A 27,390-nucleotide genomic window follows, 5' to 3' on the forward strand; every position below is an offset into this window, starting at 1 on the left:
AATCAATTGATATAGTTCGATGGATTGGTCTGTTCATTATCGCAACGACCTAACTCTCTTCAAAAGTTCTCGAGCTAACAATTGAGCGGCGACTATAGGTTCGTTATAAGCTCACGTTCTTCGTTTCACGCATCGTGCAGGTACGCATAATGCAATATTGACATGTAACGAACATAATTATAGTTGATAGTATTTTAAAACTAGCTGCAGGTTGCTGCTAGAAGTTTTCCTTGAAGAGTACAGCCTCTGACCAATAAAATCAAGAAGGTAAAGAGAAAGACAAGCTTCATGATTACATTTTTCTGTTGTATGAGGGGAAGTTGTGAGCATATAGCCATGGAATGAGCTATATGCTCAATGCGATTTTTTACGTAAGCCATATCTAATTAATGTCTTGGTGAAAGATGTGGTATAAGCGACGTGATTAAAAATAGAAACGGAGGTTTCGATCTGGCTGTTGAAATTGTGGATTTTCGTTTATCTCCGTTGTTGGTTGGATGCCCAGGAAAATTTATTCAAATCAAATAAATAATTGATTATTTGATAAACAAATATTATGTTTATCTTTTAATGTTTTGATTGGTTACTCGCTTTGTTGCGTGCTTCGTTTTAGTTAATGTTATACCAACCTGCTCAGCTTATGTACAACCAAGCATTGAGACGACACTTAATGCAACTATCAGCTAAGTAAACATATAGTCTGAGGGCTTATTTTTTATTGTAATAGCTAGTAAAGACCATTTTTCCTTTATGGTGCTATAATTGTTTATTTTTGTAATTGTCAAATGTTTGTTAAAGTGCTGTGGACCCAAACTAGGCTTTGATTCAAGGTGGGCATTGTACTACTAAAGTTTAGTTGTCATCAATTTGAAGTGAATATTATTGAATTGGTTGTCCATGACTGCATAAGCGGGTCTGCCAAATTCTTGTCAGATAACCAAGAAGTTCAAAGTATTCTTATGCTTGCTCAAGACTTACGAAGCATTGGCCTAACCCCAACTTATAAACTGCAGTTGTCACTCAGCTTGGCATAGAACAAACTGACACTATAGGCCTACTCTACACTTCTAGTTTTAGTAGTCAAGTATTTCAGTTCGATTTGTACAATTTGGCCAGCTAGACAGACCCGTAAGGAACTTAACACTAACAAGTGTCAATTTTCTTCTTAGAGGTATTACATATGATTTGATCAGTAAAAGTCACTTCATATGCTAAAGTGATACAAAAGGTTGTTGAACATCATACCAAAGGAAATAACTGGAACAAGTATTATAATTGCACTTTTAAAACACCAAGTGATGTACCAATTTAGGTAAAATTCATAAAATTTAACTCTGTTGACTTAGTTATCAGAAGTCATCTGATAGTCTTCACAACATAATCACAACATAATATATAAGAAGACATATGTGTACCACCACTACAATGAAGAAGATTAGGAACCTATAAAATGGTGTGATTTGCTTGTCGTTATTGAAACTTCATAGAGTTTCGGTTTGCTCAAATTGTTTTTTCTTGGGACATTTCATTTATCTTTCATTGGCAGTTTCATTACCATGATCAAAATTGTCACACCTAATCCTAGCACTTTTTCCACGTCTGCTACTATAGCTCAATATTGTATCTTCAAAACGACCCTGTACAAACCGGCAAGGGCATCTGTATAGGGTGTGCATTTTTGTGTACATCTGTCCACAGAGATAACCATAGCAGAGGTTTATATCCCACTTAACCTACATATTAGCAGCTTTACTCAAACGCAACCTTCTGACACTGTTGACTGTCTGTAAAAAGGTTCTATGATCCAAGCTTGAATAATTATCTTTTTTACATGGTTTCAGTCTGCAAATCTGTTTAGCAAGTCTAGCTAGTTTTAGTGATCAGCATAATACGTGTATTAATTATGTGACTACCGTTGAAGTCCATGGCAAAACTCCCAAGTTTAGGTTAACATTTAGTCTAACTATAGACACATAAGTAATATTACTTGAAGCGAGGAATATCATTTTTCAGTTTTGATAAGCTCTTAATTTGCATCTCAGAATGAAGGTTTCACTACAGGATGAACGGCAAAATCTTTGAGCCTCTACTCCTAGCAGTCTTCAATTTTTTCCTTATGCCTTGCCGTTTCATTATTTTTGATGCTGTAGTATTTTATTCAGCTACATAATCACCATTCAGTTAGTATTTTCAATATGCATTTTTCATGGTGATTCTCCAATTGCATCATTTGTTGTTTTTGTGTGTGACAAGGTTATGTGGTATTTTTGTCTGGTTGGTATTGTCACTTGAGCACGAAATAGAATTGTGCAAAATGTAACGAGGACTTATGTATTGTCATTGTAGGGAGTTTATGAATGCGTTTGCTCATAAAAAATATATATATATAAATATTACGGAGCAGAGCTGTTATGGATGTAATAGATTTTCTAACCTGCGGCGGCTGTCAAGCTGAATTTCCTCTCAGTAAGATTACTATATTTATGGAACACAAAAGAACTGATTGTAACTTTGCCCTTCCATCGAATAGACCAGGTGAGTACTTATGGACAACAGGTTGTCAGTGTCTTCCGGTACTCACTGTATATCGTAAACTGATATTGAGTCATCCCATAGCTGTGAAGAAAATTGGTCAGCTGGCTTGTTTGTTAACCCTTTGGCTGGGTTAAAGCCCCGCAAAAACACCCGAAAGTCGTGTAATTTATTTTTGAAAATTCAATAAAATCGGTATTTTATGAACATGCATAGCTCAAACTGAAATTTATTTCTACGAACAAAATCTTTTGTACGCGAACATTCATTTACATATTTACTACTACAAAAAAACTACAACCATGTACAATTGTCCCTGTATGAAATGCTTGGAAGCATTCCTTTCGGTAGAGTCCAACGCTATAACATAGCCGTGCGAGCTACCATAACGATCGTTTTTCTCTGTATATTCTAAGTATATTAAAAATCCAAAAAAGTTTACATCACTTCTATCATCTGAATTATTTTGATTCTGGTCAAACAAAAAATCACTAATGATCGCAGGATCAAATAAATTTTTATTTTACCGTTTTGAACGTCGAGCCGATGTTGACTGGTTTTTCCAACTTTTATTCTTTTCCAAAGAGGCCCGAGTTCTTTAGCTTTTAGCACAAAGCAACGCCTCTCATATAATCGTTTCATATTGTAATTTATCGACTAATATCTTGTTGATGATATTTAAAACTTATTAGTGTTCGTATTCTTTGTTTAACGTTACTAGGCGACAGCTTTATAAACGTCTGCCGAAAGCGACATAAATGTCGTTTTCCCAAGCAACCGATAAACGACATTTTTGTCGTTTTCCTAGCCAAAGGGTTAAATATTTAACAAAACCATGCAAATATTGATTTCGGTTTTTTCATCTTTGAAAGCTCTACATGGCCATGGTAGTTCAAAAGTTGACTTGCAACAAAATTCACATTACAGTTATTTGGTATCAAAAGATTCACCATGTCTTACTCTGTTGTGTAGCTTAGGTGCGAAATATGTGGAAATGTGATTACAAGCTCTTAAAAGCTCAAAAACGAACAGTAAATTGCAGCTATCACGAAAACGCCATAGGTTAGAATCCCTTTTCAAAACGGTTCAAATGGGACGTAGTTGAACATGATGGCTTCTGTTTACAATTTCGAGCAACCTCAATCGTCAAAATATTTTCACAAATATACTTCACGCATTCAATAAAACCATGTTTATTGTCCTTACGCGTCTATTTCATCATCATTATAATGCTGTCACTTTGAGCACTGATGTCTCAAAACTACCGTAAAAATTTGTTTAATTTTTTAACCTTAGCTCGAAGGAGTGCATATCATCCTCTGATAAACATGAGGAGCCTGTTGGTCACCTGTGTTAGTCGAAAAACGCTGCAGAAATTGTTCACGCCATTTAGCAGGAAGTATGGGTCACATGATCAGATTACGACTAAATGATTAGACTAGGCTGAAGCGAAACTGTAAAGTAGCGAGCATCTATATTTGGTACTGGCTTTTCTGTAAAACCGAAGTGTTTGTCATAAATTAGTGCCACGAGACATTTTATATTGAGCCTTTTATTGGCCTTTAATTAAAAGTGATAACATAACGTGTCAAAAAAAATAACCACATTGTTTGAGAATGTCATCGAATTAAAGAGATTAACTGTTCGTTTTTGAGCTTTTAAGAGCTTGTAATTACATTTCCACATATTTTGCATCTACAACACAGCAGAGTAAGACATGGTGAATCTTTCGATACCAAATAACTGTAATGTGAATTTTGTTGCAAGTCAACCTTAAAAGAAAGATATGGGAAGACATCGCCAGTTCATATGCTCTCATCATCCTAGTGTTATTATCTTATACAAGCTAATATTATCAGGGTGATTTTTGCATGCATTTTGTCTCAGTTGTTTTGCGCTGTTAGACATTTTGGTCTCTGACAAATATTAATAATAGTCTGTATGGTTTATAAATGCTAGATGCAAGCAGGGTAATGTAGTTGACCTTGACATGCAGCTATACTTCAGCTCGGATACAACCGACAGCATCACTGTTGTAACTCCTTGATCTAGTGATCATACAATAAAGTAACATTGTATAGCAAGCCTGTTGATTACAGCGACCATACTACATAGCCTACAGTTTCAAAAATCAGAAAATTAAGCTTTTGGAGTTGACGAATTGTGACATCTGATAGAATTGTACTTCTTTGTTTGTGCACTTGACATAGATGGAATAAATGTTGGCTAACAGCTACAGCCATTTTACTGTCCACCCTCAACCATTCAGTTCTCTGGTTTAATTTGTTGCAGTATAGTACATGTACAGTATTTAATATTTGTCAAGTTCGTTTAGACTTGGGTTGGATGAAAAATAAGCCTAATTTGGGCATATTTTCTGCCTTTATCAGCACTGATCTTTTTAATTTGAAATGTGTTGATACATGTACTTTCAAAACAAGTGATTATTTTTGCAGAATACACATTCAACAACTATGAATGTTACACATGTCCGGAACGATTTGGCGCCGCTGTCAGCCTGTTACTTCATGTGCAATTTTATCATAAGCGTAAGATATTTCAAGAAAGTGCGGGTAGTAGGACAGACCACCCCTATCCAGACACTAGCCAAGCCATAAGCTCTTTGCAGGTAGATGCAGATTCCTTTTTATTACCTGTGATTACAGAGAGGCTTGTTTTGTTTTGACAGTTTACTCGCCAGTCATTTTGCGAATGTGCCAGATTGCTTTGGGTCGAGTCATTCAGTTGGATGGCTCGCTCAAGCTCTTATATTTATCTCTAGTTTTTTAACTAGTAAATTGCAGCACTACTAATCAGCAGCCGTGGTTAGTGCGCTGGCGTATAATCAGGAGGTCAGTGGTTCGAATCACAGAAGGATCATTGGTGGTGCTCGGAAGAGCAACCTGCCACAATTACTCCTGCGTCAAATCATATGAGCAAATAGTCACAATATATTCTGTAACAGAATATACCATTCGCGGTGGCAACCCCTAAATGGGTAAAGCCAAAAGGAGAAATTTCACTACTAATCACAGTATTTATGAGCAGGTTTAAAGTCTATTTGGTAAAGATGCCATAAACAAAAGCAACCGTGCTTTTACTTTGATAGTTTGTGAGGCAAACCAACAAAGTGTTATATGCATAGAGCTATTGAGTGTATAGTTAATAGCTCTATGGTTATATGTAATAGGGATTCATATTCCTCAACTTGCAATTGACACAGTTATCAAAGCATAGGTTTTCCGTCATCAATACTGTTCTTGTTATAAATCCTAGATAGCTAATTTATGAAAATAAATTATTCGAATTCATAATAAGATTTATTTAGTCGACAATGCGAAAAATAATAATGGTTTTGTTTAGGAGTTGTGAGGAGTATTCGGTGTCCTATCATGATGGAAGCCTAATCATTTAGCGGCATTTTTATGCATCGCTTCATGCCTTAAATTTCAGGAAAACAGTGAACTTGCGGTGGCTGAGGTCAAGGAAGCTGATACCTATCCTGCTGTTGAAGTTACTGAACCTCTGAGTAAATGTTGTACTTCTATTATTCCTAAGAAAAGGAAACGTCATTTCGAAACCAAGCATAAAACTTCATTTTTTAAAACAGCTCGTTATCGTCGTCAGCATCAGAGCTTGCCTAGCAACGGCATTAGCAACGGCATCTTTATCGATGTAGACCCACCACATTCTGATATGATAGAATATGAGACAAAAGTTGAAAAGACTCAAGAACATTCAGCTTTTCTACCAGTAAGTTATTGTTGACTATATTTACTCTCTGAGTGTATGCCTTCAGTAGTGCTGCTGTATTACTAGTATCACACGGTTAGTAGGGTTGGTTTACTCGCTGAGTGTATGCCTTCAGTATTGCTGCTGTATTACTAGTATCAGACGGTTAGTAGGGTTGGTAAGCGGAGACCTTAACTATTTAGCCATTAATAACTCTGAGCTCTCGTGCAAGACTACTGTGGTCTGTTAAAGGCATGCGCTTTCCATTGTTTGGCTATTTGATATTCGCCATTTTCTAACATGCCATTCGAAGAAACAAGCTGCACTTTCCAAAAAAGTACATCACACAGGTAAGTGGCATTTAATTGTCTTCAAATGATTTTGTGATAATGAAATAATTGGTAAAATGAAATAAGAAAGCTAAACCATGTTGCTGTATCACTGTTTTATTTTAAATTTAGTAGTTGTAGTGTGTTCTGATATACTCAAACAATAAGCAATGGTGGTTGTAATGCTAAATTGTAGTCAGTCAACTATGAATTTTTGTAGTACGACTTATAGCTATGGTACACCCAAGATACTCTTATCATCAACATTGGAGTGTTATAGTAAACTGCTGTGATGACAGGGATTACAGTGAAACTGGATGCCAAGCAGCTACCCATCACTTAGTGTAGAGTTGATCTTTTTTGTATGATATTCTTGTTTATCTTTACATATGTTTAAATACAAATCGCGGCACTTTTTTTAAGTAATTTTCTTATACATTTCCTGTTGTTTCATGTTATTCTAGGATGACATGGATATTGAAAATAATCATCTTTTTCAAAAACATAATCAATCTGGTGACGACAAAAAACAAAGATTTCCTTAAACGATAGGATAGTTATGAGGACCAAAAAGTTGAAATAATCATTAGTGATCTCTGAAAGTTATACTGATGAGTTAGCACTAATATTTGTTCTGTAAGAAAATCTGTACAGCATGCGAAGAATTTGTCACATTTAAAATATATGACTAAATTTTATTAGGAAAAGAATTAGACAGTGTTGAGAGTCAGCAAGCTTTTAGGAATTACTGCAATCATCATCATCTGTTTGAGTTGTTGATCAGAACAACGTAGTCTTTGAGAACACGCTCGTAGTCCTTGAGAACACGCTCGTAGTCCTTGAGAACACGGTCGTAGTCTTTGAGAACACGCTCGTAGTCCTTGAGAACACACTCGTAGTCTTTGAGAACACGCTCGTAGTCCTTGAAAAAACGCTCGTAGTCCTTGAGAACACGCTCGTAGACCTTGAGAACATGCTCGTAGTCCTTGAGAACACGCTCGTAGTCCTTGAGAACACGCTCGTAGTTCTTGAGAACACGCTCGTAGTCCTCGAGAACACGCTCGTAGTCCTTGAGAACACGCTCGTAGTCCTTGAGAACACGCTCGTAGTCCTTGAGAACACGCTCGTAGTCCTTGAGAACACGCTCGTAGTCCTTGAGAACACGCTCGTAGTCCTTGAGAACACGCTCGTAGTCCTTGAGAACACGCTCGTAAGTAAGAGAGACTAAGAATTTTCATCATTTATTCTTCTCTTTTTCATGGTTTATCAACATGTGAAAAGATTGTGGGAAAATACACCTCCATTTCATTAGTCGCTTGCAGCAAATTCGTGAACCTAATAAAGTTGATGGGAATGCTGACAGGAAATAGGAAGTAGTCTGATGACTGCTTCTGTATCGGCTAATATAAGTAAAAGCTAATCTTGCTTTCAACCAAATGTTACTTTGGTCCATTTCTTACATGTAGGTACTTTCTACATGTAAGAAATTCTACTTTCTACATACTTTCTACCTACTTTCTCTGTTGGTCATTTTAGCTTTATCTAAGCTGACTTGGCAAATGATCTACTGCTAATGCGTAGAATTTATCTGCACATAATCTGTTGTATACTACTCATCCCAAATGATCTACTGCAAATGCGTAGAGTTTATCTGCATATAATTTCTTGTACATGTATATTACTCATCCTAAAAAATCAACTAGATATTCATTCTTCAGAAAGATTATTAGCATTCATCATAACATCTGTTGCTGCTGGGATCTTCTTAACACAATAAAATGAATAGAGAAAGGATCCGATGCATATATATTTATAAAAGTAAGCTTTGAAATCCTGTATGAATAAAAATTGACATTGATTTGCTTAGCGGTTTTATCTGAATAATCAAATCTCTGTATAAAGTGTAATCACCAGTGGGAAAAATTTTTTTGTCTAAGCCTAATTTAATTTTAGTCTGCCGTGCAAATTTTGCAAACAATTGTGTGGTGTTGTGTTTCAATCTTTATAATTTGCTACTACAAAACTGGCAATGTTTTCAGTGTAAGCTTTTCAGTGGCAATCTGGTTGACTGGCTCAGCATCTAAACATTTTACATAAACATAGGATTTTGGTGCAGCTCTTTGTTTCAGCCAATCCTAAGTTCGAATATTTTCAAGCTACTGTTAGACCAAAATATATATTTTTTCAAGAGATTCAAACTAGTTCTATTTTCAATCATTATGGCAACACGTATTCTACTTGAAGGTTGGCAGGACAGTTACAATTCCAATAAATAACAGGAGTCGGGAAGGAGACTACGTCGGCATCAGCTATGAAGGGTCAGAACAGAATGGCAGCACTACTTACCAAAACTCATCCAACTTGTATAGCACCAAGGTACCGTGAAAAGTTGGGTAAACAAGTTGATTTTTATTGTAATAGTAAAGATTAACTGCCAGCACAACATTTTATTGCATTAACATTACAGGTTGGCGTTTGAATAATACTTCTATAGTTTTTACCAAATACCAGGTGTTATCAAAATTTTAAACTTATGAATATGGAAAAAAAGATTTGTGATCTTTGCAAAATATCAACCAAAAACAGTGTCAATGCAAGTATCATTATATTAAAATCACTCGTTTTTTAACTAGATTATCTTAAAATTTATGTAAATGTTATTGTTGCGCGGACATTATCACAAGCGTAGGCCAATTTTAAGGATCTTTTAAAGCTATAAATGGTTCCCAATTGGCTGAGAGCTGTCGAGTTTTAATATTGAAGTTATCTTTTCAAGACAGGTTTTTGAGAAGTTTATGACGTGAGACTTGCTTGAAGTCTGCTGTCTATGTGGTTTGTTAGCAATGCATACACTAGTTTAAAGTGGAGTTCCTATATCGCTTGTACTAGTATAAATGGCGGGGTTTTGTTTTGAAATATGAAAAATCAGTTTTTGCACATGTGACATATTTCATCAACTCGCAAAAAATATAATTTGTATAAGTTATTGGCTTAATGCATTACCTATTAGTTTGTCTAACTGAGAGCAGACTACTCGTATGACAATTTGGTCACGCAACCATGGGAGTTATTCCTTTTGGGAAATCACAACAAATGTAAGCATACAGTTGATTCATTCTTGATGTTAGCAGATACAGTCAAATTTCTAAACATGTATTTTATTCATCCCAGAACCTGTTTCGTATGATAAAATAATTGCATGTTTTACTACACAAAAACCTATGAATAACAAACAATAAATACTGTGAATAATTGCACACAGCGCTAACACAGACGCATGATACGGGGAGCTGTAAAGAGGAGATACATTAATTAAGGAGTAGCAAGAAAAAGAGGTTTTTTTTCTTACATTTTATTGGATGCAGGTGAATGGAATTGAAGGCTTGCTGATGCAGGAGATGCTAGTGTGGATGTAGCACTGCTTAGCATAACACACTCTTACTCAGACTAGGGGAAGTTTAAACTCACTCAGTTAATTTATTGTTATATTACATTTGGGATTTTCTCGTTTTTACTGTCGTCATCTTCACTTTAATCTAGAAAGCTGCCATTCTTGGAGAAGCTTCAAATATTTGAAATTACCGAGTGTCCAATGCTTACTCTAGTTTTCCATTGTATGTTGAGAAATTCGGTTGTAAGTAGAGATTTGACTTTAGATTTGAATGTAGAACTGTCAATAGTATAGAAAGGTTATTACTTGTAATAACGTACGGAGGTGCTGAAGTACTATTTATAGTTGGCCATCTCAACAATAAATAAAAGGTTATTGAAAACCAATCCAATCTGCTTTAGGTTATTTGGCAAGTCACTTGAGATAGGAACGGATGGACACAACACAGTCAGTGCAATTCGCAATTCACTACTTGTGTATGATAATTCGGTAGCAGCAATTTGACAAACAGCTGTTAGATTAGTATATTTAAAGGTTTACTTGCAACAAAATTCACTTTACAGTTATTTGGTATCAAAAGGTTCACCATGTCTTACTCTGCTGTGTTGTAGGTGTAAAATATGTGGAAATGTGATAACAAGCTCTTGAAAGCTCAAAAACGAACAGTTAATCGCAGCCATAAAAAACGCCGTAGTTTGGAACATCTTTATTTCGACGGCGTACTCAAACATTGTGGTTATTGTTTTGACACATGAGGATGTGATGTGATTAAAGGCCAATAAAAGGCTCGCTATAAAAGGTCTCGTAACACTAGTTTATGACAAACACTACGGGTTCTCCCGAAAATCCCGTATCAAATATACATGCTCGCTACTTTACAGTTTCTTTTCAGCTTGGACTAATCATCTAGTCATAATCTGATCATGTGACCCATACTTCTTACCAAACAGCGTGAATAATTTCTGCAACATTTTTCAACTATCACAGGTGACCAACAGGCTTCTCATGTTGATCAGAGGATGATATGCAGTCCTTTCGAGGTAAGGTTGAAAAATTAAACGAATTTTAATGGTAGTTTTTGAGATATCAGTCTCAAATTAATAGCATCACGGTGATGATGAAAAATAGGTGCGAGAAGACAATAATCATGATTTTATTGAATGCATGAAGTTCGAATGAGGTTGCATGAAAGTGTAAACAGAGCCATCGTGCTCAACTACGTCCCATTTGAGCTGTTTTGGAAAGAGAATCCAATCTACGGCGTTTTCGTGATGGCTGCGATGCAATTGTTTGTTTTTGGGCTTTTAAGAGCTCGTAATCACATTTCCACATATTTTGCACCTACAACTCAGCAGATTATAACACGGTGAATCTTTTGATACCAAATAACTGTAATGTGAATTTTGTTGCAAGTCAACCTTTAAACAAAATTACACCCTATTTGAAATTCTGATCAATTTTGTTTTTAAACTGACTTTTTATACAGCTGAACAGATCTGTATGAAGCTATTCTACAAGATATAGCGAGGCGTATAGCGAGGCGTATTCACGCGAATCAACGGGTTATTCTAGGAACATGTGGCATTACGTGTAAATGGAACATTAAAGTTGAATTTCAATTTTCCAAAAGCAAAAGTTAATTAGAGGACATTCTTATACAAGTTTATTATATCACGTAGACAGCAAGTTCTTCCTTTACACCGAATATCATCCCGTCATCCAAAGAAGTCTCCCAGTCTGAAGCACCTCTGGCAGTAAAGAAGAAATACCCGACCTCTAAGCCATTTAAATGCAATAATTGTGATGATTCCTTCAACCAGAAGGTTCACCTCAAGAAGCATCAGTCCAAGCATACGGGTGAGTTTTTATTGCTGTAAAAATGTTCAAGGTACACGCTGCTTCATAGGTCTGTCTATTTATACAGATCTTTCCCAGCTCTGCAGGTTAAAAAGAACTGCCAGTTTACTTTCGACTTATGTTCAAATGTTTCTCGACAAAGATTTTCACATCCATCATTAGAGGTTTGTTTGAAAATCCCTAATACCATAAAACCCCTATTTGACGCTGTATTTTTCATTATTCATATAGCTTTCTATATAATAGCGTTTGATTAGGAGATGTTCAAATAGAGGGCAGCGCTGTATTTTTTTATTAGCTCGTAAGAATGTTAAGATAGATTTAACACTTTACGGGCAAAGTGATGCTAATTTTGCAGTCTCCTTTGATCGGAGCGACATTAATGCTATCATTGGGTGCAATTGTGCACAGCATTTGTGCACAGCATTTGTGCTAAACCATTTTTCATGTGTCGAAGTATTCGACCGAGTTAATCAAGAAACTACGTCGTGGGAAAAATATTAGTCAGATGCAATTATTGATTATTTCGATAGTGTGTCTTTCAAAGTTTTAAAAAAACCGTTAAGCTTTGGAATTAGCAAACGAATCTCGATATGCCATAACAATGGCTGCTATTACTTGGTATGGGGTTCCTAAAGAGTATTCTCATCACTCCTCAATTAGTTACAGTTACGGACACAGTTACAGAAACAGTTACAGACACTGTTACAGACACTACCATTTTTGTGTTCATCAACAATCCTATCTGCATAGCTTACAATCTGATTATTGTAATGATATGCAGCATGATATGAGATGGCCCTCTGTTTATGCGTACTTCCATAACTTATCACGAGTACGTACTAGATAACTGTTAGACTTATATATCAGCTACTGAAAGCGTTGACTCATATGTGACAGGAATCTTTTACGTGTTTTAGAAGAAAGTTTTATGACCGTCTCTGCTATGCTAAAACTAAATTTGGATTTGTCTTCTGTATGATGGTATATTCAGGCGCTGCCGGCTATGTATTTCACACCTTTCTACATAAGAGTTCAAATAACTCAAAAACTTTAAGAAATCTGCTGTTTTTATATTTTATGAGGTACAGATGGAAAATTTTAGCAGAAACATGCTTATCTGTTCTATTAAATTTGCATTTAGTAACGCCTCCCACACTGTAAATAATCTGTTCTGGGAATGTTTACGTTGTAAGGCTTTTACATTATAAAAACATTAAAATACATGTAAATTGCCTATTCCATTCCAAGATCTTCCCAAACTCCCCCTTTGACCCTTAAGAAGAGAGAAAACTAAACTTTACAATTTAATGTACAATAGCTGTGGTATTGTTGATTTTTATTGACAATTTTTTTCTTTTTTAACATTTTCACTCGGTTTAGGGTCCACGATTGCAGGGATTTTAAGTTAAGGGGAGTGTACACCTTCAATCTTAACTGTGATAAGTAGCCATGTGTAATGTTGTTGAAGTATGTAAAAGGAAGACCATTGATTAAATGACTGAGGACAAGGCATCTAACAAAGTGTATATTTATGTATGCTCACCGTTATGTGAATGGCTTGGAAGAAATCCAGGAGGCTAATGTTACATTGACCGTAATAGTTATACTTCGTGACAAGTTCTTGTACATTTATTACACCTTTTGCATTAATATATACTTTCACACTATAGTTGACTGTTTCACATCTCATTACAATGTGACTAGTTTATGTTATGAGGATTTCCTGTCAGTTAAATATTGGCTTCTAGTGCAGTCATTTTGTGACACCTAGAGGTCCTAGAGCAAAGACAAAATGTTGCAAAGCTGTAATGTGTATACAATAAAGGATGGTGTACATGTAGTTATAGTCATAGTCAGCTTGAGAGTTATCTTGTCATACTGTAGTAGATTGCATCATACATGTGAGTCATGCTTGATTCCTGTGCCATGTATTTGTTGGCAGTCAGTCGTGAGTACTGCACTCTCTCATTGCAATTGAACCTGCATATAACATATACTTTGATATAAATTATTTACTTGAACTCGACATTCTCTGGGTTTCACCGAATAGCTCACTTTCTGAAGGTGCAGAAATGGCTTGACAGCACTGAAAGATCACTTATTTCTAAGTGATCTTTCAGTGATGCAAGTTAATGTATAAAATAGTTCCAAGTTATTTCTAAGTTAATGTATAAAATACTATTAACTTTTGCTATTTTCAAGTAGTTTTAGCGAGTTTCCCTCTATTCTTTCACTCTTATTGCCTTTCTTTATTATGACCTTGACCTAGCTAACAGATAGCCTCAATCTTATCTATGGAATGAAAAATGATAACTTATTGTAGGTGTTAAACCATTCAAATGTGATCATTGCAATTACTCCACGGTTGAACGAAGTCATCTAAGAGTCCACATTCGTGTTCACACAGGTATGTAGTATAATATGGTGGTAGCTCATATAACAGTATAGACTCCACGTTTGTATTAGCACGAGTATGCATCAGAGTTTGGATGTAACTAATATAAGATATACAGTACGGTGTAGGTGTAGCCCTCTTTAGTTGAACATGAAAGCGTAACATAAGCGTAGCATAACATAATGCATAGTTCTCTTTCAGCTAATGATAAAGCTAAGTTTACAATAGCTGCTATTAGATTTCAAACAACCATTTTGCCTAGAAAATTGCTATGGAAGCAATTATTGTCAGCAATAGTAGAAGTAATGAACCTCGCGTGTAGATACATCGTATATATACGGACGCACATGTATATGCGAGTGTATATATATATAAACACATCTGTGTGTGTGTGTGTGTATATAAGGAACCTCTGATTGACAATAATCAAGACATTTCCTAAATGATACACCAATCAAGTTTTCAGCAAGATCTGATAACAAACTCATTTAGTCCACTTTTTAATGACAAATGTATTCTATACAGTCAACTGATAACTTATGATTGTAGGTGAGAAACCATTCAAATGCAGTCACTGCGAATATTCGACAGCACAAAACAGCACTCTTAAAATTCATCTCAAACGGCATCACGGTGGAGCCATGTCATTAGAGTGTACCCACTGCGGTAAACACTTTCCAGAGAGAACACAACTTATGTTTCATAAACAGGAGCACGGACAGGAAGGGAACAATGAACAACTCTCACCCGCCGCTAACAACGCTCAAAATGACATGCTGCCATCTGCCTCTACTAGTCAGTCACACCAGTGATGTTTACTCTGTTACCATTATATCTTTTTCACCTCAAAAACTCCAAATAATCTTTAGATTATCTGTAGTCGTTTTCGTTTTATATACATACATATAGGGTGCCTGGTGAAATAATCCTCTTTGTTACACTGCTGTTGGTATTTTGTTGTTAGCCATTTAGTTCCCGACTGCTGTTCACCTATTTGTTGATCTCTATTTTACGCAACTGCTTGCTCAGCCTGTATAAACAAATTGCGATAGCTGAATTGTTAAGTTTAGTAAGCTTTAGAGGATAAATTCACTATATAAAATATATTTTTATTCTGATTTACGACTAAGAAATGACCATGTGACATTTTGATGTTTAACTTCTGTGTGAGCAGTGAGCAGCGGAGAGTAACGGTAAGATTTTAACAGTTTCCACATAGCCCAAACGTTTAGCCAGAAGAAGAGAAGGGATGCCGCCCATACCCAACCAAGTATATCATAGTTGTGGTACTCGTAGTAGTAAGCGGGAGCAAACCACACGCCCTGTAATACAAAATGATGAAATCAATTAAATTGCTAGATAGAGAATATAAGATGTATTTGGACGTGCTCAAGCAAATAACAAAGATGCCAGTCCTGTTAACTGAGATCCATCACGCGTACATTTTTGTTGAAAGAGATTAGTCGCATTGCAAAATAGCATTTGTCTTCTCGCGTATCTTGCCTTACTTATAGCCATTTAAAAACAGATGCATAGAAAACTAGCAGTTAGCAGCAAGAAAACTAATCGCAAGATGCTATGGTAGCAGTTTCAACAATTGTTGACTGTTATGCAGTATCCACAGCAGTATTATAGCTAAAATCTTTAATTAATGTTTGGTAAACAGTGGCCGTATACAATAGAGCAAGAATAGCTTGATTCGATGTTCGCGACAGCGGTTAGACTGGAAATGACCAAATTAACAGCCAACTACGTTATTCTAGTTACGTACACACAATTTCAAGAAATGGTGAGAATTGTCTAATCAAAATCACGAAAAGGTTCATCACATGTACGTACACTAACTTTACTTACCTGAGCCATCAGCCAAAAAGCAAACATGATAGAACCTTCACTGATGGAGAGCCTCAGCCCTGGCAGCACAAAGGGCAGCAGACACAAGTACCACAGGAAATACTGTAATTGGGGGTAAAAATCTTAAAATATGTCATTGAGAATAACATGAAGCAACTATTTTAGGGGTTGAGGAATTGAAATACATGAACTGGAAAAGGATGACGTTAATGGGAGTTGCCCACACATGACCATGTCTGTTAGTTTTAATGCAATTTCCTACCAATTTAACAGACCAATATAGAACTAAAATTTAAAAACTATTTGAAATAATGCATGAATAATTCCCACAAGTTTTGCAGTGAGCGCTGTTAATCAGGTATTTTTCCACGACCAAACACGAGCGGAGCGAATGTTTGAGAGTTTTATGATAGATGCATGTGCACACAACTCACGTAAATTATCAACAATGTCACAAACCCTTGTACCGAAATCTCATCAACAAATTTAACCATTTTTGTGTAGAGTCGTTTAAGTATAATAACTAAAGAAAACACATATAAACCTATTTAAATATGTTACCAAGTCTTTGTAAATTGTCAACAATATCTTAAAACCTACCCATCTGATCGGATTATACACAAATAGACTGCTTAATTTGGCCAAAATTCGTTATTAAAACTTGCCAAGCCTTGCTTTTATCAAAATTAAGACCGGCAAGCGAAACACCGAGCGACACAGAATAGAACTATTAAGTCGTGCGCATTTCATGAAAAAAATAACTTGTACATTTCACCGGTCTATAGCATTGTCCAATTGCCGAAGGTTTCTGCAATTAACATAGAAGTACTGAAATATAATCATTTCTTTTTTTGCTGATATCAAAGTAACTGACATTTTGGACACTTTTGAGTACTTTGGTATTCTAACTGATGTCCAAAGCAGTTAAAGTAAAGGAAATGATTTTTTTTTTTAACGATTCTTACGAGATTATTACAATATTTAATTATAAGTTTGGATGACTATTGAAGTGTTATAGTCACACTAACAACATCGATGATGGGCAATATGTTACTGTTATTATTTTTTCTAAATAGTTTTGTTAAATAGATTTTCTAAAAATCTATATAAATATCACAACTTCTTGATATTGTTAGCTATGACGTTTTGAAATGTAAACAAAATTGTGCATTGGTTTTCTATTATTACTGTATTACTATATTAATAATATTGGTTATTCTAATAATATCAGTGCATTTTACTTCTAATATTGCATTTCTTCTATTGCAGGGAGAGAGATATAAACATATAATCTTTTCCTTTCATTATTGCTGTTTGTTGTACATAATAACATCCACACCCAGTACATTTCAGCTACCATTGCAGTTATCCTATTGCACTGCAGTGCCATTTGACTGCTAATATTGCATTTCTCAACCATCAGTACCCTTTCTTTTTTCCAATATCACTTTGGTCGTGGGCTGTATGACAGAGGAATTTCTAGTGATAATGCTTACATTTGTCATGGGTATGCAGAGCCCGGATACAAAGACTAAAATATTTCTCTGGACCAATAATACAATAGATTATCACAGTTTACGAGTCCATTTCTTCTACATCTATTATGTCAAAGATAATGGTACAGACTCTCCTTTCTAGTAAACTAGGTTATTCATTCTAGAAATGTTGAAAGTAATTAATTGCAAAAATAATTCAAGATCATAAAAACGATGTACCCAAATAATATAATCATTTTATTAGTTTTTCAACTGTGCTCATAATCAAACAAATTTGAATAGTTTTTGCTGTAAATATTCGTCAGAATCCCTCCTTCCCGTAAAAAAAGAGATTTTAAAAGTCGAGAAAACTGCAGGTTTTCAATTAGCAATTCAACAATCAATTAGTTCCTCTAAAGGTTGCAGACCCAAAAAGTTAACTCAATAAGATATTACCTTTAGTAAATGACAATCTTCCTTTCAGTGAGCTAATAGACTAAACTGGTGATATACATGTATAATACCTGTGAGGTGCAGACTTTGTTGAAGGTGACGAAAGCAAAAGTAATCATAAACCAGCAGAAGGGAAGGTCTCTGTAGTACTTGTAGGTGAAAGCCAGGGTTGCTCCTAGCTGCGGTAGGAAGGCACTCAGTCCGACCATGGTTGACAACACTGGCTCTAGTTGCTCGGCAATGCGCAATGGATAGAAATATATGGAAAAATTATGTTGTGTATCTTTTCGTGTAATATGATAGAGATATGTTTCATCCAGAAAAACCTGGCCATACCTACAATGTGATAAATACTATACAATAACAAGGTGACTAAAGCAGATAGCAAAATGTCGTATAACAATATTGAAAATATATAACCTGCGGACAGAAAAATGCGATAACTCTATTTTGCTATTAGTGTTAATAGATACTAGAAGAGAGCCTTGCTAGCGACAGCAAGTTAAATAATGTCTTAATAGTTCGGCGCAAATATTAAAGAAATCTTACTGTATGTTAGTCCGCGCAAACGCTACGTGTTTCCACATTTGTTGGCCGAGTTCATCCAAACTTCACACGCATATGCTCCGCGCCTTCCGTTAAAAGTATTTGTTTTAAAATTCCATCTGGTTCCTGGGAACCAGCCACTTGAACACCCACCTGCAGACTATCTGATTGATAATGAAAGCAATTCCGGACATCGCCTGGCTTACTACTTGTCTTTTCGTAGCCAAACCACAAATAGATGATACATACACATTTAGTTAAATACTAGCCGAATGTCCGGCGTTGCACGGATATTAAAAAACAGCTTATAAACAGTGTCAGGTAATGTAGTTGCCTGCCACTTGCCATTAGCCAGCACATTGCCAATGGCTAAGTTGAGTACGCTAGTATCCTCATTGCTAAACTTAGTAATAAGAGCCGTAAGAGCAAGCTTTAGTGGCGTTGCGCCGCAATGCAGATTGCTATGTGTATTTTAACTTACATACGGCTCATATCGCCTACTGAAATGGCTGCATCTCGCGCAGCTTAATCGGTAGGATTATCGCATAGTGACCCGAGGGTTCCAGTGAATTTTTTATTTCTAAATTTTAATAGCTATAGCTGAACAGACCGAACAACAGAATAAGATTTATATATATATATAAATATATATATTTATATATATCCACTTCCTGCTGGATCTCATCTTGGAACCCTCGTGATATATAGATTACAATCATCGGAATAAGAATGTAATTGAAAGATGTACACACAAAAATATTTTATGCTCTGCAGCTTACCGTGATTATAACTAAACTAATGACAACTCTGACAAATGTTATAACTCTTTGCGACAGAAAATCGATAAGACAAATGCTTTATGACCTTGGGAATATAAAAATAGCCAGAAAAAATTACAGAACAGCCCATAAGAGATGACAGTCATATCTAATAGCTGCAATGATTTTTTACATCCACTAAGCAAGTCACGTTGAAGTTCCCACTAGTTTCATGTCACCTACGACAATACCATTTAGTAAAATCATTACTAGTAAGTTTTATCTACTACACTGTCGGCCCCTCAAAATATAGACACCTGGTTGTCTACTATTAAACTTTTGCTGTGATTGAGATGAAATAGGCAGGAACTCATGTAAAAAAATTTCCAATTCTTAAGAGCTTCTATATCGGAAGTGAAACTTGATCACTTAGAAATCTTTGTAGCAAATCTAATACCAAAGACGAATATTATACTAGTGTTGTAACACTAGTACTGACTCTCATAGCTAAAGCATAGCTGTGGTCTAGTATAACAGTGAATGAACATAATCCCGATGAGCTGCACTAGAGAATACTTTCCCAGGGTCAAGGTCATACATAGCTTTGGCGTGACCATGACGTAGATATGATAGTGGTTAGCGTGATTACAACAAAACTTATGAACCCTGTAAAATACCATTACTGACAATTTTAGGCATTCATGCTTAGCAGAAGACAAGTAAAACGAACACAGACAAAGAGAGTAGAGAAAAGCTTACATGTTGTAAAATAGCATGCAGAGCCCAACCGTCACGGATAGGCCGATTGTGGCAAAGACAAGGGCGATGTCACTTGGCCAAAGCAAGTTGACGATTCGTTTAAACTTGGTTTGCTTTGGATGAGTATAGGCCTGTCCATATTGTTCATTAACTAGCAAGTATATCGAAGGAGCGTATATCATCGGATAAACTTTGAAATGAACTGCCACAGCAAATAGGGTCGCGGCAAGAACATTTTGCTTCTTCATCAATAGGTAGATAACTCCAACCACCATGCAAGACAGCACAGATTCAGCATTTCCTGTAGAATACACAATTTATAATGCAGCAGAATCATTGACAGATAAAAGGTGCAATAAACCATAGTTGGTTTCTATCAGCCTGCAAGGTGTTGAATACTATTAAAACTAAAATTCATGCAGAAGCTATTCACACATCTTCATGCATCAGAACCTAAAGATATATCTTGGCTAATTCATATTATATCATTTTAAAAGAATGCCATAAGAATTAAGATTCTTTTTAACACTTTCTACAATCATATATAGTATACATGTATAGATATATGGTTCTAGAAAAACTTTAGGCATTATTAACAAATGTACTACAGAAGCATTTAAACATAAACTAATTGCTTGTGTAGTTTAAAATATATCTAAATTATAGATAATATTATTTTGAAAAACATCATACGAATTACAATCTTTTTCATTACTACCTCATGAATATATGGTAAGTAGATTTAAACACACAAATTAATTGTTTATTTGTACGAACGTACTCTGTAGGGTAAAATAAATATAGATAACTGTCAGCATAATCAGTACAAATAAACATCAAAGCTTGATTTTAACGATGCCGTCTACTAGCAAAAAGCAACTATGAGTTATGGTATATTTCTATTATTTTCGAAGATTATTAGCAGTTGTGATACTTTTAAAAATTTTGTGAAGCACTTAAAAACTGTTGTGCAACTTTGAGGTAAGATTTTACTCAATCAATTTTCATCATAGTAGTAAAGCTGGGTTACTCTGTCAATATTTGTAGTAAACAAATATTGACAGAGTAACCGTCAGGTATCAAATATGGTATTCTAATAGTCTACTTTTTTCAATAGACCATTGCCTCACAATAATTCCATTTGGTTACCTCTAGTAGAGACAACAATCGGCAGAGGGTTAAAAACCCACACAGTTGCACACAAAGATGAGATTGAAGAGTTTACTCTTCTCATCTCTAATATTCTGTAGATCAAATATCCCAAAACAAGGTCCATGAAACTGAAGAGCATCTTGCCAAACAGCGGATGAATGTACACATTGGGGAGCAACATATACGCAAGAAGTGGAGTATATCTGTATGTATCTTTGCTGTATGGCGATCCTCCCTAAAATACACAGTCTTTTACAAAAAAATTCTTGCACAGATAATGAGATAAGAGAAAAGCTAGCAAAGAGAACAGTTCGGTTTATGTTGTATTTCCAAGTACTTATTAGATTCTATTATTTAAATCCAATTGTTGAATTGGTAGCTTTTAATTCAATATAGACAATTACCTGTTAGCATGTGTTTGAGCACCAGACGATCCTGGCGTATTATTGTGTAGTACTATCGATTAGGGACAAATATGGGCTGGCCAGCCAAAAAGGGACGGTTAGCTTTAAAAACGTGGTTCTACATTACAAGTCCATTTCTACAAGATGTCCGACTCTGCGGTGCTGTTATTCTGCGTTTCTTATTTATTAATTAAATGTCCGATGATGCTTCTAATAATATGTAGAGTAAAATGACGATCAAAGGCTACGTTGATAACTGTAATAAATGTCTAGGCTAATATCCAAAGCTATGTGAATAAATGATGTTGTCGGCAAACAGCGACTAGCTACAATACGTAAGAACTAAGGCTATAGCGAATATTTACAAAGATACAACATCCCTCCTCTTCTAAAAGCATTAGAGTCGGCAGAGAATAAACGCAAATGCGTTAAGCCATGTCATAGTCTCGGTATCTGCCAGGCAGAATACCTCGAGTTGAGCGGGGTGCTCGCTGAGTCCGGGGACTGAAGGATGTAGGAGTTCTAGCAGCTCTGGGTGTTGGCGTAGTCGGTGTGACTGGCTCTGACGCCTTATCAATTGCTGTGTTGGGACTATCTGGGTTGTTCTCCGTGGTGGTCTCATCATGAAGATCCAGAGGTTCTCTTGGTGTGTGATTTGGTTTCAAATGAACACGGTTCCGACGTACAACACTGTTGCCATTGTCCACCCAGTATGAGCGAGGTAGGTCATGCTTGGAAACAATAGTGCCAGGTTCCCAGGTCTGGTCATGTCCTGTTCTCACTAGCACTCTCTCTCCCTCAGTCAAAGGTTTTAGGGCTCTGGCCGACCGGTCATAGTATCGCTTCTGCTTCTGTTGATACACTGTGGATGTCTCGGGAGTACTGGGTGGCTGAACCTGTAGAGTAGCACTTGTACGAGGGAGGCAGCTTCGGATACACCTGTTGAACAGCATCTCTGCAGGACTGTAACAGCTGCCAGAGAAAGGAGTCTCCCGGTAGGCTAGCAGTGAAGCATAGATGTCTTCCTTTGAGTCTTCACACTTACGTAGAAATTTCTTCATTGTCTGTACGTATCTCTCAGCCTGGCCGTTGCTCTTTGGATAGTGCGGGCTTGACGTTACCATGTCAAAACCCCAGTCTTTGGCAAAAGACTGCATCAAATAGCTGTTGAATGGCATGTTGTCAGCTAGTATTGTCTTGGGAACACCATGCACTGCAAACATTGACTTGAGTGCGGAGATCACTTCAGAGGCCGTCTTTCTGCTGACGAGCCTCAATTCGGGAAAGTGTGAGTAGCAGTCAACAACTACTAAATAACTACGAGATTTGAATTCCAGGATATCCATAGCCACACGGAGCCAGGGAAGTGTGGGCACTTTGTGTTGCTGAAGGGGTTCTTTGGTCTGCTGATTGCTAAATCTGGCACATGTTGAGCAGCTAGCTACTGTCTGGAATATATCATTAGTGAGTCCTGGCCAAAAAACACATGCCTTGGCCCTCTGAGTACACTTCGTCATCCCTAGGTGGCCACGGTGTAGCTGCTTAAGTACATGCTTACGTTGGGAAAGGGGTACTACCAGTCTTTCGCCAACATATATAAAACCGTCATGCTCATGGAGTTCATCTTTGACAGCCCAGTAAGGCTGCAAGTCTGGTGGGGCTTTCTTTCTCGACGACCAATTCCAGCCACAAGAGATAGCCTGTCTCAACAGGTGCATGGTTTGGTCATCCTGATATGCTTTGCTGAGCGTCAACTGTTCATCCTTTGTAATCTCAAGACTGTGTACCATGGCAACTGTTTCTCCCTCGAGCTCAGCACATTCGCTATCATTGTCTCTAAGGAAAGCACGGGACAGGGTGTCAGCAAGATATAAGTGCTTTCCAGGAACATATTTTACCTCGGCTATGTCATAGCGCTGAAGTCTCAACATTAGTCTCTGAAGCCTGGGAGAGGCTTTGTACAGTGGTTTATTAAGGATAGCAGTGAGAGGGTTGTGATCAGTCTGAATGATGACAGGTCTTCCATATATGTAGTGATTGAAGTGTTCACATCCAAATACTATAGCCAAGAGTTCCTTGTCAATCTGTGCATAATTGACTTCAGCAGGGGTCAGAGACCTAGAGGCGTATGCTACAGGCATCTTCTCTTGTAGAAGGACAGCACCTAAACCGTGTTGAGAAGCATCTACCTGAAGTTCCACTGATTTGTCGGCATCAAAATAGCGAAGTATAGGCTCACTGGTTAAAAGCTTCTTGATTGCAGATATAGCAGCTCTCTGCTCTGGACCCCAGCACCATGCTGATTCCTTATTCAACAGTACTCTAAGAGGCTGGGTAAGAGAGGACATGTTGGGTATGTAGCCCCTTAAGAAGTTCAGAGTACCAAGCAACCTTTGCACACCAGCGACATCTGTTGGTTCAGGCATTTCCTGAATGGCTGCTACCTTTTTAGGATCGGGCCTCATCCCTTCCTTCGTCACGGTATGCCCCAGATAGGATACCTCAGACTTGTTTAGCTGAATTTTGTCTTTATTAAACTTCACATTGGAATCACGAGCTCGAGCTAACACTCTTCTGAGGTTTTCGTCATGTTCTGCTTGATCCTTGCCGGCCACGATCAGATCATCAAAGTATATGCAGACATCCAAATCACAGAATATTTGCTCTACACGTTTCTCGAATACTTCTGCAGATGAGTGGAGGCCGAATGGGAGTCTGAGAAATCTGTAACGACCAAAAGGTGTATTGAAAGTTGTGAGATAGCTACTGTTGGCCTCCAGAGGGACATGCCAGTAGCCATGTTTCATGTCAACTATGCTAAAGTGTTTCTTGCCACTGAACTTGTGGGCTATATCTTCTAGTGTAGGTATGTGGTGATGTTCTCTTTTGATGGCCCTATTCAAATCCCTGGGATCCAAGCAGATACGAATGTCTCCATTTTTCTTCTCAACTACGACCATGCTGTTTACCCATTCAGTCGGTTTGTCAACCTTAGCTATAATATTTGCCTGTTCCATACTGGCTAATTCTGCTTTTACTTTGTCCATTACACTGAGGGGAATGCGCCTTGCTGCATGAACAATTGGTTTCACCGTAGGGTCTGTCTGAATGACGTGCTCATCTTTGAAACATCCTATACCCTCGAAGACCGACGGAAACTCATCCAGGATGGACGTAGCAGCTAGGTTGTCAATTCTACTGACAATACCTAGCGCAACACAAGACTTAAGTCCAAGTAAGGCTGGGAGATGATCATTCACTACTTCAAATTGGAGAAGGTGTTCATGGGAGTTGTGCTTCAGACTAAGCATTACTCGTCCGAGGTTTTCAATTTTGGCATTGCCGTAACCCGTTAGGCGTGCTTTAGGAGCAGATATTTTGGCTTTCAAGGATTTGACGACACTTAGGTTGACGATATTGGCCTCAGCCCCAGTATCTACTTTGAAAGTGACTTTCTTTGACCTACTTTCATGCCTAAGATTTAGCTCAACATTCCAGGAAGTCTCATCATCGCCAGTTGATGAACCAACATTCCCCAGAAACAGTGAGTGCATACAGGACTGAGTGCTGTCTTCCTGTGACTGAGCCTCGACAGCTCTAAGATCTGTAGACATACATCGGCGAGCAAAATGGTTCTTCTTGCCACACTTCTTGCAGGTCTGTCCGTAGGCTGGGCATTTGCCTCTTGCGTGATCATAGCCACAGAACCTACAATCTTTCACCTTTTTATCCGTGTGGCTGGGTTGATTACTGACAGCAGCCACAGACTTCTTTGAATCCTGCGGAGTGTCTTTCGGTTTAAAAGCTGATTGTTCCTTCATGGATGCAACATTAATAGCTTTGCTTCCCCCTGCTATCTCATTCAGCTGTGTTAGTGTAGCTTCTGCAGCTCTAATGTCATTCATAGCCCGTTCTAGTGTCATCTGATTGTCACGGAGCATACGTTCTTTAAGTTTATCTGATGAAATTCCAAATACAATTCTACACAAAAGCATTCTGTCCCTTAAATTTCCAAATTCACATTTGGTTGCCTGTGTTTTGAGCCTCTTAACAAAGCTATCTATTGGCTCACCCTCTTTCTGAATCATGGACCAAAACACATACCATTCATACAGTATGTTGCGACGAGGATTACAGTACGTTTCAAAATGGTCAATTACTATGTCTAGATCATCACGATCATCTTCATTTTCAAAATCAAATTGACTGTAAATTTCATAAGCATCCTCCCCTGCTGTATGAAGAAATATTGCCAGTTGCCTTCTCATAATAGCTGCATTGCCTGCTGGCGGCGCTTCGTCATCCTCAACAGGCTCACGCACAATGTCCACAGCACGTAAATAGTTCTCAAAACTTCTTCTCCATCTTCTCCAGTTCTCCGACACATTGCCCTCGAATGACAGCTCACCAGGCGGTTTCAAACCTTCCATTGTCTCAGTCGTGGTGGTTTTCACAAACAACAGCCAAGCAAAACAGAAACAAATATGCGAGGAGCAGCAGCTCTAGTTGACAAATAACTCAACCAATACGTCTGTAGTTAATATTATTATAACGAGAGTCTTTCTTTCTAGGCGTAGGCACACCTCGCTGCCACCATGTTGTATTTCCAAGTACTTATTAGATTCTATTATTTAAATCCAATTGTTGAATTGGTAGCTTTTAATTCAATATAGACAATTACCTGTTAGCATGTGTTTGAGCACCAGACGATCCTGGCGTATTATTGTGTAGTACTATCGATTAGGGACAAATATGGGCTGGCCAGCCAAAAAGGGACGGTTAGCTTTAAAAACGTGGTTCTACATTACAAGTCCATTTCTACAAGATGTCCGACTCTGCGGTGCTGTTATTCTGCGTTTCTTATTTATTAATTAAATGTCCGATGATGCTTCTAATAATATGTAGAGTAAAATGACGATCAAAGGCTACGTTGATAACTGTAATAAATGTCTAGGCTAATATCCAAAGCTATGTGAATAAATGATGTTGTCGGCAAACAGCGACTAGCTACAATACGTAAGAACTAAGGCTATAGCGAATATTTACAAAGATACAACAGTTTAGGTATGAAAAATATGTAGCAAATGAAAAAATTTAGCAGATTCAACAAATATGCATACTGCCAAAACTTTTGAACAAATGTAGTTGCTAATAATTTCATTGAAATAAGCTTATTATGTTACGAAAAAAACGTCCATTTACATTCAACTAACCACATGTCAAATCAATCTCACGTCGAATTAGATGACCTTATGAATCACAACAAAGGGAGTGCAGCAAATAGACATAAAACCTAGTTTAAAGCTTACGTAAAACCACGAGCAAAACATGTAGATCATCCATATCATAGCGGCCTTAATAACCGGCTATGCTTTGACCGAGACCTACCTTTGAGACATGTATTGCTGCATCTGAAAAGACGGAATAGTCGATATCAGTATATTGAAGACGAAAATTTTTGTCTTGCCATTCTCCATAAAACAGTAAAACTATTCGGACGGCTGCCCCAAATCCTAGAATAATAGGCAATTTTAAATATTTTGCAGCCAATTGTTCGAACATCTTTGAATTAAGTAGCTTATCGTAGTTTCTTAAAACGGAGAGGGCGACATACATTGAGCCCGTAGACTCAAAATCAACTGATTTTAGTCTAATTCCTCCAACCTTAACCAAAATCTATCTAAACTCTAGACTAGGTACCATAGTTGTGTCGTGCATCATAAAAAAGTAAGAGGAGCAAACAACTCCGT

General features: G+C 37.1%; 2 protein-coding genes across 3 annotated transcripts; one reads left to right on the forward strand and one right to left on the reverse strand.

Annotated features, from left to right (window-relative positions):
• The first annotated feature begins 144 nt into the window (after positions 1 to 144).
• Positions 145 to 15,383, forward strand: LOC137389897 (uncharacterized). Of its 2 annotated transcripts, none has more exons than XM_068076053.1 (8): positions 145 to 267; positions 2,347 to 2,535; positions 4,989 to 5,161; positions 5,986 to 6,285; positions 8,838 to 8,969; positions 11,664 to 11,841; positions 14,168 to 14,251; positions 14,789 to 15,383. In XM_068076053.1, exons 2-8 carry the CDS (start codon positions 2,412 to 2,414, stop codon positions 15,049 to 15,051), a joined length of 1,254 nt encoding a protein of 417 aa, XP_067932154.1. In that variant the 5' UTR covers positions 145 to 267; positions 2,347 to 2,411; the 3' UTR covers positions 15,052 to 15,383. The 2 variants fall into 2 exon arrangements, with proteins under 2 accessions (XP_067932154.1, XP_067932155.1); XM_068076054.1 differs by lacking the exon at positions 145 to 267 and adding an exon at positions 274 to 371.
• Positions 15,332 to 27,162, reverse strand: LOC137389898 (GPI mannosyltransferase 1-like). Its single transcript, XM_068076055.1, has 6 exons — positions 27,029 to 27,162; positions 21,234 to 21,471; positions 20,085 to 20,385; positions 18,093 to 18,357; positions 16,094 to 16,195; positions 15,332 to 15,561 (listed from the first exon to the last, which is right to left on the reverse strand). Exons 2-6 carry the CDS (start codon positions 21,415 to 21,417, stop codon positions 15,349 to 15,351), a joined length of 1,065 nt encoding a protein of 354 aa, XP_067932156.1. The 5' UTR covers positions 21,418 to 21,471; positions 27,029 to 27,162; the 3' UTR covers positions 15,332 to 15,348.
• Positions 27,163 to 27,390: the final 228 nt, after the last annotated feature.

Source organism: Watersipora subatra, chromosome 3 (assembly GCF_963576615.1).
Source record: "Watersipora subatra chromosome 3, tzWatSuba1.1, whole genome shotgun sequence".
In the NCBI taxonomy this organism is placed as follows: domain Eukaryota; kingdom Metazoa; phylum Bryozoa; class Gymnolaemata; order Cheilostomatida; family Watersiporidae; genus Watersipora; species Watersipora subatra.